Source organism: Hevea brasiliensis, chromosome 5, assembly GCF_030052815.1.
Source record: "Hevea brasiliensis isolate MT/VB/25A 57/8 chromosome 5, ASM3005281v1, whole genome shotgun sequence".
In the NCBI taxonomy this organism is placed as follows: domain Eukaryota; kingdom Viridiplantae; phylum Streptophyta; class Magnoliopsida; order Malpighiales; family Euphorbiaceae; genus Hevea; species Hevea brasiliensis.
Window position 1 is genome coordinate 76457312 of NC_079497.1, and position 22378 is coordinate 76479689.

At 34.4% G+C, this 22378-nt stretch overlaps 1 protein-coding gene across 1 annotated transcript in view; it reads right to left on the reverse strand.

Annotated features, from left to right (window-relative positions):
* Nucleotides 1–5439: 5439 nt before the first annotated feature.
* The window catches only part of LOC131180114 (uncharacterized), a gene marked incomplete at its 5' end in the record, with an annotated part of 40931 nt that continues 23992 nt past the window's right edge, over nucleotides 5440–22378 (reverse strand). The window contains 4 exons of the mRNA XM_058147732.1: nucleotides 5440–5733; nucleotides 5853–5957; nucleotides 6159–6245; nucleotides 6403–6550. Of these exons, the coding sequence (XP_058003715.1) occupies nucleotides 5440–5733; nucleotides 5853–5957; nucleotides 6159–6245; nucleotides 6403–6550 (634 nt within the window). The remainder of the gene's footprint in view (nucleotides 5734–5852; nucleotides 5958–6158; nucleotides 6246–6402; nucleotides 6551–22378) is intronic.

Genomic DNA, 22378 nt, shown 5'->3' on the forward strand with positions numbered 1-22378 from the left:
CTGTTCAGTTCATTTCGATTCTTTCTAATAAATAACTATCCTAATTTATTTTAAGTCATCTTACTCATTTATTTTATTTAATTTCTAATATTTTTAATTGCTAATATTCTTAACTTATCTCAATAAATTTCACTGACATATCATAAAGGAAATACTTTACCATTTAGTCTTTCCGAATATATCATTATACACTTAGGCATATCATAAAGGAAATACTTTACCTCAAATTCACATCTGGGGCTTCTTGCTCCTCTCTGGCTTGGGTGACATTTGCAAGTGGTGTTACTGTTGTACTTGGTCCTTCCACGGCCTCTGTCTGGGTCCGTGGTAAATTCCTCTTAGGACAATCTTTCAGACGATGGTCTATGGCCCCACATCTAAAACAGGCTCTAGTCAATCCCCTACATTCACCTTTATGCCACTTGTTACAATGGCCACATTTTCTTGCTAATCCTGGCGCACTCACTACTAGTGTTTCTGGTTGATATCTTCTGGGTATAGGCCTAGGTCTAGATCTCCTACTTTGATCAGATGTCTGACTTGACTGTTCTCTCGGCCTCTTATTACTAGACTGTCCAAATTTCCTCTTTTGCTGATCATCACTCCTCTTCCATTCCTCTTCATAAACACAGCTAATATATTTCTTTTTGAACTCTATCAGAAAGAATTCCCAAGTTACGTCGGCTGGTGGCACTACCTTGGTTACGACATCCCACCATCGATATGTAGCTTCTTGTAATAATGAAACTGCACACTCCAAACTCTGTTCTGGTGTGCAATGGAGCTGCTGCAAGACTCTTTTAGTCCTTTCTAGCCAATACTCAGCAGCTGCAGAATCGTCTTCCTTTCTACCATTGAAATCTACAGCTCCATACTTCCTAATTTTTCCTAGAGGTGATTTTTGCTGAGACAGTGGTGGAATAACCCCAGTCATCTGTCGAAAGAATCCAGTCATCTACTCAAACAAGGCCTGTTGGGGTTGTACAGGCACCTCTTGCACTAGTGGAGCAGGATCTCCCCGATTTCCAATATCACTCCCAGTCGGGATACGACTTACTACTTCTTCTTCTACTGCCCTCTGCGATTCTGAGTCCATACCTTAACCTAAAATAACCAAGAAAATAGATCTGCATTTGTGTCACCTCAACTCATATGAATGCAATGCATGATATGCAATCTATCTAGGTTCAGAAACGCATAAACCGCGCTCTGATAACAATAAATGTAACACCCCTCACCCGACTACAGTGTAGCCGAGCAAAGTGTGCTACATTCGGTGGCAGAGCACCCTATCTTATCTTACTTTATTCCTTTCATATTTTGATCTCGTTACATTTTAATATTAATTATTTTTCGACGGAGAAACCAGCAGAGTTTCCCCTATTTTATTACCAGTTGACATGTTTTACTATTTACCTGTTTGAAAGTTTCAACAATATTTTCAGAATAAAGTCTTATCCATGCTAATCATAATTATCTCATCAATCATTCTCATAATTTTCTTATATTTCAAATCTCATTCACACATTAATTTCATAATCATTTCCATGCATACTCAATTCATATGTAAACATTCTCAAATTACATAAGCAAAATTTTCAAATTTCCTTAATTTACATAATTTACAAAATAATTACAAAATTTCATAATTTACATCATAATGCAATATCTAGCATTTTATACAAAATATAAAATAGGATTTATACGGGCCCTATCTACATGCATTGCTGAGGAGGTGACAACCTTGAATACTTCAGATACTTCCGCAGATCGAAACTCCCAAAATTCCCAGTGAAACGTCCATTGGGTTCTAGCTTCAGTACCTGCGCGAAGGAAACAATTCCATTACGCTAAGCATTGCTGCTTAGTGGTGCAATAATATAACAAGGAAATAATATACAAATAAAGAAAGAACGAAGCATAATTTGAATATTTAAGAATCAATTTAATTTAATACAATGTGTCTAATATTAATTATCTTTTGTTCTCATTTGTTTCACTTTGGAAGCGTTTAATTTCGAAATTCACAGTGATAATGTACAAAGAAAAATGGTTTGAAAATAATAAATTTATGCTTATATTGTTATATAAGCACATTTGCAATTTTTATTTATGTTATAATTTTCTTTGCTAATCTTTTAATATTTTCTCTATACTTGCTAGGTTGTCTCAGATTATTTTATAATAAGTAAATTTTGATATCTGTGCAGTTCATTTCGATTCTTTCTAATAAATAACTATCCTAATTTATTTTAGGTCATCTTACTCATTTATTTTATTTAATTTCTAATATTTTTAATTGCTAATATTCTTAACTTATCTCAATAAATTTCACTGACAAGTAACCTACGACAGGCTGACTAAACTGGACAACGGGTCGTTGGCACTGGACACTGCGGTGCCTCGGGCCGTCATACCATGGGACGCAGAACGTCAACCACGTATGCAGTCAGTATGGCTAAAAAGCCATGATAACACATAATCATGCATAAAAGCCATGAATGTTGGCATAAAGCCATGAATACGGGCACAAAGCCATGAATACAGGCATAAAGCCTTTCGCAGTACTGCTAAAACAATACCCTATTGGCATGCCAATCTATCCAATCTGACACACGTGTCTAGGCAATATAAGGGCACATAATATCATTAAATATTAATATATTGTGTTTTATGAATTCATTATTTCATGAGAAATTTCAATTATAATTCATACATTCATTTGATCATTTATATGATCACAATTCACATCAATTATCCTTTTATACCATTGTACTCAAAATACTTCTCCTTTCTATAATAATGAGAACTAATGTCTCATTCATACATTAATATAGTTCATTTATTCATTCATTATGTTATTCATATTGATCACAATTCTAAACAATGGTTCACATGTACCATTGTATTCAAAACATTTCCCTTTCTCATTTATACATTTAAGAATCTACTTATGTAGTCACAATTTTATATTTCAAGTTGAGTTATTAATATTTTATGAATTCCATTTGTGATGGGCATATAAGCCCTAACTATCTATTTACATCAATTAGATGACTTATTTTTCATGTTTCCAGTAATCCATGAAAATTTTATGGACTTCAAATTTATGCTCTTAATTTCCTTTTAACAATTTTGACTAAGATGCATAGTCCACATTTGTCATACCATTCTAAGCATTAAGCTTAGAATTGGTTCTAGGTCTTCATCTTAATTTGCTAATTATTTTGACTACTATTCACCTTATTAGTCAATCAAAATGTTGACTTTTTTTCTACTTAATGGATATATTAGTTCTAATTACACCAAGATCCCACATTTTGAGTTTTACATTTGCTAGTATTAATTTCCAATTGCAATTTAAAGTCCCCTAGATGCATTTCTAATTTCACATTTTAAATTTCAATTTTTGGTGTCACTATTCACCTCATTGGTCAACAAAAATGTTGACTTTTGGATGGAAAATAGGTACATTGGTTTTAACACTCCCAATGCGCCACATTTTACATTTAAAACTAGTTGGAATTGAGCACCCATACCATTTCTAAACTTAAAACCAAGAGGGCAGAATTTTTCAGTTTTTGAAGCCTAACTTTACTGTTCCATTAAGTACTGTTGCAATGGGAATTTGAGGAAATGGTAAACATGAAAGTTGTTCCTTATTTTGTCTAGTTGAATTTCCTTTTTTGAATCATTCCATTTGGAGTTTTGTAACTCCAGATATGGTCCAAAAACCACAGCTGGCCGGATTGCTAAACTGCAGAATTGACCATATCTACAGTAACATGAATAGTGAATGGAATCACTTTGTTGGATGGGTTCTGGCCATAATTTGGGATAGGTTCCTTCATAAAAGTTGTTTTTCTATGTCTTATCTTGTTGCTGTAAAAATTTCAGGTCAATTGACCATATCTACAGTGAGTTATGGCCAAATGAACAGCTACTGTTCATTTGGTCATTTCTGCATGTGCTGTTGCAGGGTATCCGGATTGGGGCCAACTTTTGGTCCTCTTGGTTTGGTCTTTTGGGCAAGGTTTCTTCAGCAAAAATGTGCCATTATAAGCCTAGTTTCATGTCCAATTGGCCAAACACCAATTGGACCAACACAACCAAGGATATGGCAATCCAAGTGGACTGAAATTTCAGTCACTCTGCTGCTGTCCTTAGGCAGCCTACACATTCACTTGGCCATGCTATATTTCAGTCCAAATTATAGTCAACTTGCCTAAAATGGTCACTAATTGACCCTTATAATGTTCTTTCACAATTTCATAAGCTAAATCCAAGTTTCACACCTCAAAACCCTAATTTCCATTATAAATTTTCACAACTACCTTAATTAATCACTTTCATTCCTTACATATATATATATATATATATTTTTAAACATACTCTCTAGTTCACTCTAAGTCCATCAAGACACTCAATCATGTTCCTTCTTTAGGGCTGCCAAAAATCATGGTGGACATACACATAACTTTTATTCATTTAAGTTACAAATTCATACTTGTTTCAAGTTTCTAGCATGGGATTAAAGAGTTTTAAGTATATATGTGCACTAACCTCTTGTAGGGCAGAATTTTCCCAAGTTAATCTTCACTTTCTTTCCCTTTCTAGGCTTCCAAACACTTCCCAAGAGGTAGAGATAAGTTTTTAGTGAAGGGACTTAGGGTTTTGGGGTGAGGAAAGCATGGAAATTGAAGCTTTATAAAGTTTGTTAATGGAGGAGTGAGGGAGGAGGTGAAAAACGTTTTTGAAGGAGAAGAAGGGCTGCTGTTTGCTTTTTAATTCTTTGGTCTCTTTTGACTCTTTTAATTAGTTAATTTGATGGTTATTTAATTGTGATTGGTGGACAATTTTAAATGACCTCATAATATGTCATAATTGGCATTTTATTGTATTTTCTTTTCTCTTCTTCTCTACTCACTTTCAATTAATTTTTTATCAATATTAATTCATATTTTATGTCATAATAATTATTTACTTAACTGGACAAGTCGGCCAAAAATCACCTCTGAAGGCGAAATGACCAAAATGCCCTCCGTTTGGCTTAACGGGTCAAAATTATCTGTACCGATTGAAAAATTTTTCTAAATATTTTCTTGGCATTCTAATGCCATAGGAACCTTAATGACCCTTCTCTAGAGTCCCAAAAATTATTTTATGAATTTTTCCCAGAGTCTAGGGCTCCTCGTTGCGAGAACCGCAACTTCCCTCTGGTTACCCATCGCTTGGGCACCGGCTCATTTAACTTGGTTGTATTTTACTTCTAAAATTTTTACTAAATTTTTCTTATTAATATTTGAATTAATTATGGTTCCTTACTTTAGTTTAAATATTTTTCCGGACGTTCTAGCTGTCCGGACCGACACCGGTCATCGGAACAGTAGAATGTACGGAGTTGCTACTGGGAGGGTGTTACACCTCACCTTCTCCACCTCAGCCTCCAACACAATGCCCAAGAATGAGAGTAGCCACTCCCCAACCATCCCAACAAGCCCCTCCTCCACCGCAACCACAGCCATAACTCGCTCCATAACCCGAAATCTCCATTCCTTGGGGATTTTGTGATGATGCCCATAAAGCAATGTGGACCCTACTCCACGCCCGAAAGATAAGCTCTACCAAGTACATGGATTTTTCACTTTTGGAGCAAATTGGGTTGCAAGATGAAATCAATGGGCTACTTGACAGTATTGGGTGGACAAGGTTCACCCAACTCCAATTCCTAGCCTATAAAGACACCATGCTGGAATTTTTTGGTAGCTTCAAGGCCACACTATGGCCTTATAGACAGGGAGGACACGGGTAGGATTGAGTTTCGTCTCCTTGGTGTCGACTAGGTAATGAACATGGACGAGTTCAACGCCATATTTGGCTTTAACAGTGCCGGCCACCAAGAGATTCCAAGGAACTGCATGCTCTACAACAATATCAACTTTTAGAGTTCCATTGCCCTGAACTCAGAGCCGTACAACTTTAACAAATCCAAATTAATGAGCATCACTAGTCCAGCATTGCGCTATATGTACCGATTCACCGCCCACACCATCATGGGCCGTGGTGACAGCCTTGGCGTTGTCAATGCCAGCAAGCTCTTCTTCTTATGGTGCATGGTCACCGGACAGCGGTGCAGCACCGGCTTCTTGCTATGCAACCATCTCCGACTGCTCTATCAACAGCCTACCCGGCACATTGTACTTGGTGGCCTTGTCACCACCATTGCGCTCCACTTCGGCTTCGTTCTAGGACATCACAGACTGTGCTTTGTTACTGAAATGTCGAGAATTGATCAAACTATCTGCATATCCATGGGGATATGTAAGAAGGTGGGCAAAACATGCTACTTGGTGGATGCCAAAGGAAGCACCATCCCTCAGAGAGACGAGGCAAGAGAGGGACCTGGTGAAACTTCACAGCCTCAAGAAGAAGGACAAGGGTGAATGTTCGAAGAATCCCTCGTTCGAGTGCCCCCACACACCACCGCCGGTAGATCCAGTCCTTGCATACCTGTAATGCATGGAGACCACAATATACGTTAGGATCCGAGCTATCGAAGACAGCCTCTAAGAAGCATACAATAAGCTGGACATACTAATGGACAAGTTAGATGAGGAGGAAGAGGAGGAAGAGGAGAAAGAGGAGCAAGGATCACCAGCATCACCATCATCATCATCAGAGGCCTTTTAGAGCTAGGACTATAGGATAATATCTTTATTGTACAATCTTACATGCCCTAGTCCTAACTTGCAACCATAGGTTTCTTTTATTTGCTTTATGTTCAAAAATTTTCCATGCTTAATAAATAATATGCTTCCTTAAATTTTTGTACATTTGCTCTGATTTTGCACATTATGTTAACATTGAGGACAATGTTTGGTTTGACTTTAAGGGGGGATACATTTGCACTTGCATATCATTACATGCACATCGTTGCATTGTTTAAACATAGTTACTATTCTTGAGTATCAAAATTTTCGAGAATTTCTAAAAATTTTTGGATTGTAAATTGTGAAACTTAGCACTATAACCAAATTTTTAGTAAGCTAATAATTGGACTCCACAGGATAGAGGAATGAACGTATCTAGATGGGTAAAAGGGATTCTAACATGTTATTTGTGAAGAAACTAATCTCTTTAATGGAACTAGACTAGTTAAACCTCTTCATAACTATTAATTTATCACATAAAACTTGCAAAATTAGGAGAAAATTTTTGAAATACAAGCAAGCCTAAAAATGCCTCACTAGCTCTAAAACATATCTCTTAAACCTATCAAGGCAAAATTCTAGAATATGCTTGATGAAGAGATGATTAAGGCATTCTTTGATATAGCCTCACTAAGCCTTAGCCACCCCTAATTAAAATGTATATCCCTTGTAGCCAACTTGAAGCCTATGTTCCTCCTTTAAAATTTATTGCTTACCCATGTTATTGACCTAGCCCCTAACATAAACACCTACCATACCCTTTTGAGGAAGCAAAATGCATAAAGAAAATGAAGAGAGGATGTGGAACTCAAGAAAGAATATGAGTGTGCAATTGAAACTAAAAAAAAAAATTTACCTTTCCAACCCAGCAAAAGAAATGAGTTTGGGGGAGAGGACAAAAAGGAAAAAGAAAAGAAGTCCCAAGATAAGTATCATGAAAGCATGCTTGGAAATATAAAAAGCCCAAAGCCTTTCCTCTCCACACAAAATATGTAAAAATGAACTCAGTATACTTGGATTTTATGCATACATGCTATCCTCATAATTGCATTCCCTAAAAACCTTTTTATTTGCAACCAAGTTTATCCCTCTAGCCCCATTACAACCCTTTTAAAGACCTTTTGATCTTTTGAAAAAGCACATGCTACATTAGCGGAGATAGAAAATTGAGATATGCCTATGGAGTTGGAATTGAAATACTTTATCTCAATTACTCATGAAAGAGGCAGATTTGGGGGAGTTAGTGTTTCTCAATTCTATCCCGATAAATTAGGTTATTTGTGGCTTATTAATGGTCTTGTATAGAGGAATAATTAGTCGAAACACCATGAAATGAGGTGAATTTCCAAACAGGTAGCTATTAGAACCCTTATGCCTTGAAAGAGGGAAATTGGTATGAAGGTTAGAAGAGTTCAATTCTATGCTTATTAAATTGATGGTTGTATTCCTAAGTATCCCCGGAAATGTGTTTTAAAACAGAGTTTTATTTTGCTTGAGGACAGGGGGGATTTGATACACTGGAATTGTATAGATGTTTTTAAGCACATTTGCATACTATTTCATAGCATTTAGGCAAGTATTTTCATGCATAATAGTTAATTTCATTAGTTTTTGTAATTTCTATTTTAAAGCCCTTAATTTCATGTTTTCTGCATCATTTTAGGTGCTTGGGTGAAGCCCCAAAGTATAGGATGAAGGAGCGGAAGCGTGAAAAACACAAGTTTATACCATTGAATTCAAAAATTTTCACCTAGGGTCACATGCATCATGCAAGATTTATTTTTTTCTATTTGATTTCAATGATAAACAACATATTAAAACTCTTTTAATATATTTTTGGATCTGTATTTGCCATTTAAGATTTTAAAAATAATCAGATAAATTGTAGAACCCTAAATTAAATCAAGAACAAACACACTGACCTCTTGATGCACTGTAGTATATTTGCGCCTTTGAGATGCGTCTTCAGGACACCAGATATTGTCCCTCTAGCTTTTCCACACCAAGAACACCTATGGCAGCCCTTGAATAGCTTCTAAAGCTTTTTCTATTATTTAGAAAATCAAGTTCTACCTTTTAAGAGATTAAAGATGTAAACAGGACACTATAAATAAGTTCTAGTATTTTTAATTCAAGAGATTATTTGTTAATCTCTTGGAATAGATGAAAGATGAAAAGAAAGAGAAGGGAGACTCTTGGGTGGTGGCACCAAGGATGAGGAGCTGCTGGTTGTGTTATTTTTTTTCGTAACAACAATTATATAGCCAGGTCAACACATTAAACCCTTGCCACATGTCACCCTCTAACTGGTTCTAGGTTTAATTGGCCCAATCACATTGTGCCAAGTGTCAAACCTATATTTAATCTTAATTTTAATCATCTTACATGATTAAAAGACATTTGGCAAGCTTATGTGTAGTGCCATGTGTCACCATCTCATGGTGCCACATGTCACCCTGTGAAATGACCAAAATGCCCCTATGTCTTAATTTTGAGTTCTCAACCCAAAATAATTATTTCTTTTCTTCTAATCAATTTATATCAAATATAAATAGATTAATTAATCTTTATTAATTAATTTCTCATTAATTAAATTCATATTTAAACACTTTAAATATAAATTTAACTTATACTGTACATCCAACAACCTAGATTTGGTTTCAAGTCATGCTAGGGACTTTACGATCTAATTGCAAACTATACCTTTTTAATTAATCAATTAAAATCTTTAATTAATTAATTAAATCATATTTAATTAGGTCATAACTTATGTATGTGTGTGACTTACTAGGCTCATCACTAATTGGCAATGAGATATGATATCAACTCTTAATATCATCAGAACTCTTTCTTACCATAAATAATTTCTCTAAATCATTTTATGCACCTCATAGACCATGGTTAACACCTAGCATAGCATGCCATGGCCACCCAATTAGTAATAAGGTTTACCTTAAATGAACCTATAATCATATGTTACCATGCACTGGAATCTCTCTGTTACAAAATCCCAACTTAAGCTGGAGTCGTGGTTTATGTCAAACTCCATTTGCTATAAATATTATGTTCTTTTTTAATTCCAGTTCTTGATAAAAAGATTTTCTCATCAGAAACTCTTTTCTAATTAAATCTATCCTGGCCAGAAACTTGAAACATCAAGAACAATTAAATGAACATAGGATTTTATCTCTATTTACTTAGAGGAACAGATTCCATCTTGATAAACACCTACCTCTATATATAACTAGTAGGAGCCAACACATGCCCATATACCCATACACAGTACAAGTATGAAAGTAGTATCAAACTCAAACTACCTATATACAAGATAACTGTGCTATCTCAGGTCTAAAGATTATATGCACTGATATGATTTATGACAAAACATTGACAAGAGTAAACTCCATGTGGTTATCATAAGTGTCACTGGTTCGGCCTACTTATCATTTTTAAGTGCCTATCATGTTTGTCATATGGCATGAGACTCACCATTCCATCTTATTTATATCTCATATAAATAACTTGGGAACAAACATGAATACAATCTTTCTCGATAAGTCATGTCCTTATTATGAAGTATCCTTAATTGTGAACCTATTTGTGATACTTTGTACTAGAAATACTATCACTCATATTCTTAACAACTTAAGAATAGAATTTCTAACAAAATATCAATGGACCTTTTCTATTACAGTTAAATATCTTATGTAAACAGAAAAGTGAAATGCCTTTTATAATAAAAACAAGTACAAGATACATAATAAATGATATGCTCTAGGGCATACTACTAACATAAGAGTGCAAAGAGAAGCTTGGAGAAGTTAAGAGATAGAGAATTGCTGCTGATACAAAGTACATAGGTCATGTAAACCAAGCCCCAGACCCGTGTAACTCTCTGCCAGAAGAAAGCCAAGAGAATCGATGAGAAACACAAGTACACGGGTCGTGTAAGTAGAACCGTGTAATCTGTAGGGACCCATGTAAGTATCTACTAGACACAAGCTTGAAGCACGTTATGGGAACAAAAGTAAATGGCCCGTGTAACCAGGCCCGTGTAGTTCGCGCAGACCCATATAACTCTCTGTGCCAAATGCAAGATTCCACAATTCTCCTCCAGTAAGTTACACGGCCCTACATACGGGACCCGTGTAGTAACACACGGGCCGTGTACTGTGCTGCAGCCAGTTTTATAACTCGAATTTCCCTCCTGTTTTCGGATAAAAACGAGACTCCTAAGGCCCTTTGGACTCAGAGCAACCTAACCCTAGAGCAACCAATATAAATAGAAAAGAAAACATCAAAAGAAGGGTGGAAGGAAAAAAAGAAAAGACGACTGTCATCGGGACTGTTGCTGAAGGTTGCTGCTGTCGCGCTCTACATCAATACCAATAGAAGTTCTCCAGCTGAAGTTTCACAAGATCAAAGCTGCAAACTATCTTCGATTTCTTCGTTTCGTCTCCCTAGACAGATTTCTATTGCTTTATTTCTTTACATGGTTTTCTTTTTACTGTCTTTATTTTTTATCATGATGTCTGCTGAACTCACCATGAGTGAGTAGTTTCCTTATTCTGGATTTAGGAGAGTAATGCTTGTAATTATTATTATGGATGAACATTAAGTTTTATTTAGTAGATTTGAAATTTATTTCTTGATTTAATTTCTTGTGATCCTAATGCATGGTATGTGATGGTACCCACTTAGACATGATTGTAGATGTTGATTGAAGGACTGAAAGGTGAAGATTAACATTAGAAAATTAAGATCTTGAACCTAGGAATTCTAACCTAAACATAACCTGATACCTTTGTGGAACCTAAAAATTAGTCAAAGGTCTTAAAGGATTTTAATTAATTTGATCACCACGAAAGTAGGGTTTGAATTAATTAAAATACAACCTAGATGCCTTGAGAGAGGATTTAGGATAACTTAGGGCTAATTTCCATCAAAGAAAATGAACCTCAATTCAATAAATAAACGAGATAACATCCCTAATAAGATTCAAGTGTGAAATCCTAACTCCAGGATTATTCCGAAAAAATAAATTACTTCATCTTAAGTTTGCTATTCTAGTGTTTAAAGTTAACAAACTTCATTCCCTAAAAATTCGATAGCCTAGATAGTCAAAATTACTGTGTAGATTGGTACTTGCTAAACAAAGGTCCTAGTGGGAACTATACTCTACTTATCACTTTATTACTTGTTAGCGATCCGTGCACTTGCGGCGTTGTAAAACCAGGCAAATAGTTAAATGAGCCTGACTAGCCCTAGACCGTGAGAAACCCTGAAAAACATTTTTGGGACCTAATTAAACAACTATTGAGGTGTAATTGACATTTAAAATGTCAAAGAAAAATTAATAAGTCAGTATAAATGAAAATGAAAATTTAAGAAATCGGCGGGATAAGGATTAAATCGGTATTACCAAAAAATTTGAAATGTAACCCAAAAAGGGGCATTTTGGTCATTTGACACCTAGAGTGGACTTTTGACCTAAATGTCCATTAAAAATAAGTGGTATTAAAATTTGAAAATACCATGAAAATAAAAAATTAGGTATATAATATAAATAGTGAAGGATGAGGGTATAATTGCAATTAAAGGGACTTGGATTAATTTAATCCTTTAATTAAGATTAGTGCTCCACTAAGTGTGGTTAGTGGACATATAAATATACCATTTTGGAATAGAATGCACTTCCTCTTCAACCTTCTATAACCAGCCGAAATCAATTCCACCATTTTCCTCCATTGCCGTCCCACAACCCAAGCTCCATGCCTCCATGATCAAGCCATGACTCTTTAAACTCCCTTCACTAAAGTTGTTCTCCACGCAATGGGAAGCATGTAGGAAGCAAGAAAGAGGAGTTTTGGTGAAGATTTGCACAAGCTTTAAAAGAGGTAAGTGCAATTTTTTCTTATTTTCTTCATTACAATTGTAATTTAAGTTGTGGTGAGTTGATTTATGAAAGAAATTGAAGGATTTGTTGAGTGTTGACAAGGTCCCAAATTTGGCAGCCATGGATATTGAAGAAGGTTGAGTTGTTTTTACATGAATTTGATGGGTAATGAAGTTGATTAGAGTGCTCAAATGTATAAGAGTTAATTAGCATATGTATGTTTGAATTTGGTATGTGAAGTGAGGTTATGAATTGAAAATGGGAAGTTTGAAGTATATGTGTAAATTTAGCTGCCTTGATGTGCTTAGGAAGACCTTAATTTTATGTATATTTAATGTTGATTTAAGAATAATGTGATGTATGTTATTGGTATTGGTTAGTTGGATTAGGTTTGAGCAATTGAATTGTTGTTAGACATGGATTTGATCAATTGAGTGTGATGGAGTATTACTTGAGTTTAATTTGTATTTGGACATAAATTAAATTGCTAGATATTTGATCACATATATTGTGGCTGGATATTGGTTGTATTAGATTGATATTGGACAACTGACCTAAGTATAAAGTGGATAATGTCCATTAGAATTGCCAAAATTTGCAATGCAAAGTGTGTTAGTAAAAACTATGTATATTTTTTATTCTAAATGGAAATGTGTGACCCCAATTGGTATGAGGCCAATTGGAGGTGAAATATGACTTATAGTAGACCAATTTTCATGCGTAGCTCATCTCCAAATTCTGCCTTGAAGTGACTTAAAAAAATGACTAAATCCGGAATTGCCTAGCATGTGAACACAGATTTTTAACTATATGAATAGTAGTCACTAAACTGACCATAACTCTCTCAAAACAGGTCCAAATAACCTAAAATTTGTATCAAATACATAGGGCTAAAACTTTGGTTAAGACCATCAAGCCCAGAAATGTCATTAAGCAAGTCAAAATGATTGCCCATGTTGGGTTACAAAAACTGGCCGAATTGACTTTGACCTACAAATGACCTAATTGTGCAATGTAAGTGCAACTAGACTAGCCATAGTAAAATGACTACAATTTGGTTCATAGAACTCCAAATGACATGAGATCAGTGGCAAAATTTCAATAAGACATAGAGCTACATTATTGGTAATTTGACCAAAACCCAGAAATAAAGGGAAATAGGTCAATTAGTTAGGTCCAGGCAGCATAACAAATCTAAAAAATTACAATAAATTGTTGGAATTATTATAAGATGTGATACTGAAACACTGTAAATTGTGTATTTCAGTTGAAAAGGACATTGAGAAGCATAAGGAACATTGAGTCAAGGCCTATAGGCTACTCAAATTAGGTCTATGCACAATAACTCTAAATTATTGTTTTCACCTTGAAAACTTGATTTATTCCGTATTGTAAATGTATTGTGTTAATTATGAATTCCGAGAACTATTATGTTGCCGCTTTGTGCCTATAAATTGGACTTTGGAAATTGATTGGATTTTTCATGCAATATTTGAATAAATTGTTTTAAAATGATTTCGGATTCACACTTAGCATGACAGTACCACATTATTCCTCCTCCATGTATGGGGTTGAGATTGACTATTTTCCTCCCTCTCAAACTTAGCAGTTGAGGTCGAGATCGGATGAATACTCATTAGCTAGCTAGCCACCTCCCTCATTGATTTCAATTAGTGACGTTATAGTTTGCTATATTGTGGTGTACAACACGGTATTGATAAAAAATTTTGTGTCATGACTTAAGTTGTATATGGATTGGCAACACTGAGTTTATTAAATTATTTGACAAAATTGTATTATAAATGTGATTGAAAATTATGAAATGAAATTGTGAAATATTTGAACTATGATTTATTAGTGAGTGTTGATATTTAGCATTTTAAATTTTTATTGTGCACCACTGAGTAAATTATACTCAGCGATAGCTTCTTTTGCTATCGCAGATAGAGGAAAAAAAATGCAATAGAGTGAGCTGCTGAATTGGCAAGGACTCCGCTAAATTTTTGTACGGGTATTATTCTATACCCAATGTATTTATTTTGATATAAATATTATAGTGTCATATGTATTAATGTAAAATTAAGCAGTTGTACAGTAATTTTGTAATAGTATTATTTTTGAATTTTATGTTTATAAATTTAATTTGTGTATGTAATTTAAGTATTTTAACGCAATAAGTATAAGTTTTATTTAATTGTTTTGAAAAAAAAATGTTGTGATGAGAATTTTGAATTGGAATTGTGATTGATTGTGTTGATTTGAGTTGTATTGGAGGTTGGGAGTTGAAAATCATTTGGAAGTGCTTTTTATAGGGTTTTGAAGAACTGTTTTTTCAAAATACAGACAGCACTCTGCCGAAATTTTTACAAAACATATGAAAAAATAAAAGTTGTCAAAAATTCTATCTAATATTTAAACTTCAAATAAAAGCTTTTGATTCCAACCAAAAGTGCTTACCACCTTCAAAAAGAAATAAAATTTTTTTAAAATCCCTTGCAGTGTATTTAATGGATTATCGGTAGGCGAAGTTCGGCAATTCATTAGGTATACTACGGGATCACGTTATGCCTTACAGAGGGGTAAGGTGTGACAAAGTAGGTCGAACCAGTGACGCTTATGACAATCACTTGGAGTTTACTCTTGTCAATGCATTATCATATATCATATCAGTCCATATAATCTTTAGATATGAGATAACATAGTTATCTTGTATATAGGTGGTTTGAGTTTGATACTGCTTTCATACTTGTACTATGTATGGGTATATGGGCATGTGTTGGCTCCTACTAGTTATATATGGAGATAAGTTTTGATCAAGATGGAATCTGTTACCCTAAGTAAATAGGGATAAAATACTATGTTCATTTAATTGTTCTTAATTATTTAAGTTCCTGGCCAAGACAGATAGATTTAGTCAGAAAAGAGTTTCTGACAATAAAATCTAATTAATCAAGAATTGGAATTAAAGGAGAATATAATGTTCATAGCGAATGGAGTTTGACGTTAAACATGGCTCTAGCTGGAAATGAGATTTTATAATGGAGAGATTCTAGTGTATGGTAACATATGATTAAAGGTTCATTTAAGGTATTCCTTATTACTAATTGGGTGGTCATAGCATGCTATGCTAGGTGTCAACCATGGTCTATGATGTGCCTGAAATGATTTAGAGAAATCATTTAAGGTAAGAAAGAGTTCTAATGATATTATGGGATAATATCATTTATCATTGCCAATAAGTAATGAGCCTAGTAAGTCACACATCTATACAAGTTAATTACCAAGTAAAATGTGATTTAATTGATTAATTAAAGAGTTTAATTAATTAGGTTTGATTTGCAATAAGATTGTGAAGTCCCTAGCATGACTTGAAACCAAATCTAGGTTATTGGATGTATAGCATAAATTAAATTTATATTTAATTATTTAAATATGAATTTAATTGTAAGAAATTAATTAATGGAGATTAATTAATCAATTATTTTATATTTGATATAAATTAATTTGAAGAAGAGACATTATTATTATTTTGAGTTGAGAACTCAAAATTAAAATATATAAAAGTAAGATTAAATCATATGGTGACATGTAGCAGCATGAGATGTTGACACTTGGCACCATATGATCTTGCCACTTGTCTCCCTATGATGGAAGACCACTTTTCATGATTTAAATGGAGCTTGACACTTGGCTCCATAGGATTAAGTCAACCAAAAGAAAGATGGGAACTTGTGGTGACATGTGGCAAGAGTTAGTAAAGTTTGACGTTACTATAGAAGGGGAAAAGGAAGAAAGAGAAAACAATTCTCTTCTTCCTCATCAAAGTGAATGGTAACTCTCTCTCTCCCCTTTCTCTTCATTTGTTGATTTTAATTCAAGAAGAAATCCTTAATCTTCTTTGAATTAAAATTGCTAGAAAGTGTTTCTAAACTTCCATAGATTCATACAACCCAACTAAAGCATGAACCCCAAACTTCAAGTGGTTGAATAAGCTTGGGAAGCAAACTTGGGGCTGCCATTACTACTATTGGTGTGTGCTTGTGGTGGACAAGCTAGAGGGACAACAATTGGGGTCCTAGAGGCATCAAAAGCAAGAGGGATTCATCGATTGTGCACCTTGGAGGTTAGTACCCAAAATGTCACACCTTACCTCTCTGTAAGGCATAACATGATCCCGTAGTATACCTAATGAAATACCAACTTAGTCTACAGATAACCCATTAAATACACTACAAAAGATTTCAAAATAATTTTCTTACTTTTTGAAAGTGGTGAGCTTTTATAGCAGGTATTAAAAACATTTAATTGAAGTTTAAAAACTAGTTAAAATTTTTGTCCATTTTTATTTTTACGCAAATTTTGGAAAAATTTCGGCAGAGTGCCATTTATATTTGGGAAAAACAGTTCTTCAAATATCTGTAAAAACACTTCCAATAATTCATTTCATCAAAATCAACCACTACCACAACACAAATCAACATCATTTCTCCCAACTCCATAATCCAAAACAATTCTCAATTCAATTGTCTTCAAAAATAATACTAAATAACTTCATTCATATTCCATTAAAGAAAAATCAATTTACATTCATCAACCCAAAATTTACATTAGAAAATCTAAAATAATATTATTACAAAATCTATACAACTGCTCAAGACCAGTGTATATGTGACACCCCTTACCCGTCTACAGTATAGCCGAGTAAGATATGTCATACAGTGTACCGGAACGCTCTATTTTATTTTAATCATTTTTATCCTTCCTAATTTATTTTTTTTTTCAAAGTTATGAAGTACAATTTGTGAAATATAATTCATTTAAGTCATTTATTGAAATTATAATTTATTTGAGGTTCCGCAAATTTTATAGAAAATTCGGCAGAGTGCCGGCTAAAAATGGAGAAAACAGTTCTTCGGAACCTGTGAAAAACACTTTCAATAATCATTTCCAATCATTCTCATTCATTCATTTCACATAATATTCATATACAAGTCATAAATAAATACTCAATGTTCCATTCATAAACACAATTTTAACTATTTACATTAATATCAAAATACATTACAAAAGTCTTATTATACATGAGAAAATAAAAGTTTGATTACATAATGCCAAAATGAAACCTAGTGTCCTACTAATGCACTGAAGACGGTGAGATGACACGGACACTATGCAGAGCTGCAGATGGTCTCACCCAGTCTATGGTCTACTAGGCTCTCTGTCGGTCTCTCCAGAACCTACGCGTGGCAAAAGCAATGCGCTAAGCAATAATGCTTAGTAGTGCTAATAATAAAATAAAAAGAAATAACAGAAAACAAATATGCAGTGAATATATTGATGTCTCATTGCAAATAAATTTTCGATGAGTATTTGTAGTCTTAGTTATTTTGTACTTGTTATATTCATTATTTCATTAAATTTATCCACTTTCATTTTTGATTGCCCAAGTAACCTATACTTGATGATTAGACTGGATAAACGGGTAAACTAGCACTGGGTATCAAGTACCTCGGGCCGTCACACCATCGGTCACATATGTGTCTCCCGGTGTGCAACAGAACAGCTAATAAGCTGTAATAACATTAGGCACAAGGCCAAGTATCAACATAATGTCAAAATGGCTAAAAGCCATGAAATCACAGAATGACATAATGCCATGTGCAGTACTGCTAACTGAACCCTATTGGCATGCCAAGCTATCCAAACCAATCTTGTTAGGTATACTAGGGCATTTCACACTTTTAAGTTTCACAATTTTTGGAATTTAAGTTTTAGTGTTACTATTCCATTCATTGGTCAATAAAAATGTTGACTTTTGCATAGGCAATAGGTACATTGGTTTTAATAACATCAACATACCTCATTTTGGATTCAAAATTTGTTGTTATTGGTTGCCAATACCATTTCTAAGCTTAATGTTAGTTGGGTAGAATTTTCACTTTTTATGTCTTGTATTTACTGTTCCATTGGTCAATTTTGCAGTGGGAATTTGGCTAACTAATCAACATGAAAGTTGTTTCGTATTTTGTCTAGTTGCATTTCCTTTTTTGAATCACTCCATTTGGAGTTTTGTAGCTCAAGTTATGGTCCAAAACCACAACTGGCCGGATTGAAATTTTTCTGGACTGACCATATCTATAGTGCAGTGAACAGTGTCTACAACTCACTTGTTGGATAGGTTCTAGTCATAATTTGGGTTAGGTTTCTTCATGAAGGTTGTTGTTCTATATCTCTACTTGTTGCTGGTAAAATTTCAAGTCAATTGGACCATTCTACACTGAGTTATGGTGAAATGAACAATCACTATTCATTTGGTCATTTTGCAGAAATAGACTGCAGTTCACATGGATTAAGGCAAGCTTTTGGTCTACTTGGTTTGGTTTTTTGGGCATGGTTTCTTCATCAAAGTTGTGCCATTATGTGTCTAGTTTCATGCCCAATTTTCCTTGCACCAATTGAACCTCTACAATTCATGTTATCGCTGCCCAAACCTACTGGACTCATGTCAAATTCTGCAGGTCACCTTGGGCAGCCACACCAACTGCAATTCCCACTAATCAAACCACCTCATTTCTTGTTTACACATAACCAAATGGTCACTAATTGACCATTAAAACTCACTTTCATAATTACATGATTCAAGTCTCCATTTTATACCCAAACCCTAACCCTAACATCTCAAATCATGCATTTAACTTGCATTTCATCAATCCACTTAGTGGGTACATATTGTGGGCTGCCATGATGGTCTTTTAACTTCATTAACTCACTACAAACAAACCCTAACCATGGCTGCCATGAATCTAGGGTTTCCATTCAAATGGTATTCAACAATTTTTCTTTGTAATTTACACATATTCAAAGTTTTTAACATGAATTTAAAGAAAAATTCACGGTTAGGTCACTAACCTCAAAGGAGTGAGATTTTCCCACTTGCTAAAGCTCTTGTTTTCCTCTTCTTTTTGCTCCCAAAAGAATCTCCAAGATGAAAGAACACTTTTTTGTGTTGGAAGTTTAGAGTTTAGTGGGGTGAGAACTAGTGAAATCAAGCTTTGAAAAAGCTTGAAAATGTGGCTATGGTGGGTATGTCACATAAGGAAGGAGAAAGGGAGAAGAAGTCTGATTTTTTTTTTTATTCCTTTTCCAGCCCATTTGTCTCTTTTAAGTAAACTTATGCCATGTGTCAACATTGGGTTGGTTGGGTGAGTTTTTAATGACATCATGATGATGTTATTATTATCATTTCAGTTCAATATTTGTATTAGTTCAATTGGTTTCAATTGTTTACCTGGATTACTCTTTTTGATTGCCCATCTGTCTGAGGATGGAAAGCTATACTGAAGTGGAGTTGTGTGCCCAAGGATTTATGCAACTTCTTCCAAAATCTCGATGTAAACCTTGGGTCTCGATCGGATATGATGGAAAGTGGAATTCCATGCAGTCTAACTATCTCACTGATATACAATTCTGCTAACTTCTCCAGTGAGTAGTCAGTCCTAACTGGCAGAAAATGTGCTGACTTCGTCAATCTATCCACTTTCACCCACACTGCATCATGCTTCTTTTGGGTGAGAGGTAGACCACTAACAAAATCCATAGTGACCCGGTCCCATTTCCATTCAAGTATGCTTATAGGCTATAGCAATCCTGATGGAACTTGATGTTCTGCTTTAACTTGTTGACATGTCAAACATTTAGTCACATAGTCAGCTATGTCCTTCTTCATACCAGGCCACCAATACTGAAGCTTTAGATCATGATACATTTTTGTACTTCCTGGGTGTATAGCATATACACTGGTGTGTGCCTCTTTTAGAATACTGGTCTTCAATTCCCCATCATCAAACTATCTCATTTCTTGTTTACACATAACCAAATGGTCACTAATTGACCATTAAAACTCACTTTCATAATTACATGATTCAAGTCTCCATTTTATACCCAAACCCTAACCCTAACATCTCAAATCATGCAGTTAACTTGCATTTCATCAATCCACTTAGTGGGTACATATTGTGGGCTGCCATGATGGTCTTTTAACTTCATTAACTCACTACAAACAAACCCTAACCATTGTTACCATGTATCTAGGGTTTCCATCCAAATGGTATTCAACAATTTTTCTTTGCAATTTACACATATTCAAAGTTTTTAACATGAATTTAAAGAAAAATTCATGGTTAGGTCACTAACCTCAAAGGAGTGAGATTTTCCCACTTGCTAAAGCTCTTGTTTTCCTCTTCTTTTTGCTCCCAAAAGAATCTCCAAGATGAAAGAACACTTTTTTGTTCTCTGGAGTCCCCAAAATTATTTTATAATTTTTCCTAAATTTTTTTCTTATTAATATTTAAGTTAATTTTTGGTTCCTTACTTTAGTTTAAATATTTTTTTTTCTGAACGTTCTAGCTGTCCGGACCGACACTGGTCACCGGAACAGTAGACTGTACGGACTAGCTAAAATGAGGATGTTACAGTATACATGTACATACAGTTACATATACCAACATAAACATTACAATCAAGGTATAAATTATACCCGACAAAATCTCAAGGATGTAGCTTCGAGATCCTCAGCAGCTTACTTTACTGCTCCACTAGTCTCTCTATCTGCAATAGCAATAAGCAGCCATCACTGAGTACTAAGACTCAATGGTGCACAACATATTAAAATATAATTTATGCATAAATCAAATCACATTTATTCAAATATTGTACGAAAAATAAAAAATAGATACAAAACACAATTTACAATTTTAGCCAAAAAGTCTTATTTCGGAAGTCTCAAAACAGATTTCATAAAAATACACAGTTATATCATACCATTAGAACAATGTTCATCTCAATAGCCGGAGGCCTATGAGGAATCACAAGGCTAGCTAGCTCAATCTATGGGTACCCATTCAATTTCTTCCTCTACTGGCACACACCTTAACACTTCAGCCAGAGAGAGAATCAAAATTCAAAACTAATTCCTCCCACTAGTCATGCTAGTGAGGCATTCAAATATATGGTCATGACACTGTGATTTCAAAACTATCTCAATAATTTTCCAAACATTTACTGATAATTTAGATCAATAACATAATATATATTTCAATCACCGTTTTGCAATATAAATAAATCACAATTCATTTCATGCATTTTACAAAGGAAATTTAAAAAAAAAATATTTTATGTTGTGCACAAACCTCGTGCAAATCGCCGCTAGGCCTTGACTCAATGTCTCGGGTTCTTTCCCGATATTTCTTTCAACTGAAACACAAAATTTCACAGCGTTTCAGTTTTACAACTTATAATAAATCCAAAAACAAATTCAAATCTATTTATTTCTAGCTTTAATATACTTAACTTGACGTTCTTTAAAATTTGCATTTTGGGGTTACTATTCACGACACTATTCAAGTAAATTTGTTGACTTTTTTATGCTTAATAGGTATAGGGATTTCAATTTCACCTACATACCACATGTTGGTTACCTAATTTGTTGATTTTGGTTGTTTTCAAATTTTAAGTCTCTTAGTTGAAATTTCCAAATTTCAGATTTGGTGTCCTATTTTTCACTATTCCATTGGTCAAGTTGCTGTTGAAATTTAACTAAGTTGTCTTCATAGACGTTGTTCCTTATTGTCTTAACTTTATTTCCCTTTTTGAATCACTCCATTTGGAGTTTTTTAGCCCAAGATATGACTATTTGAATGGGGCTGGCCGGATTTGGTGTTACCCAGAATTCTGGGCATTTTCTAGATACTAGCAGTTTTGGTATGCTGACTGC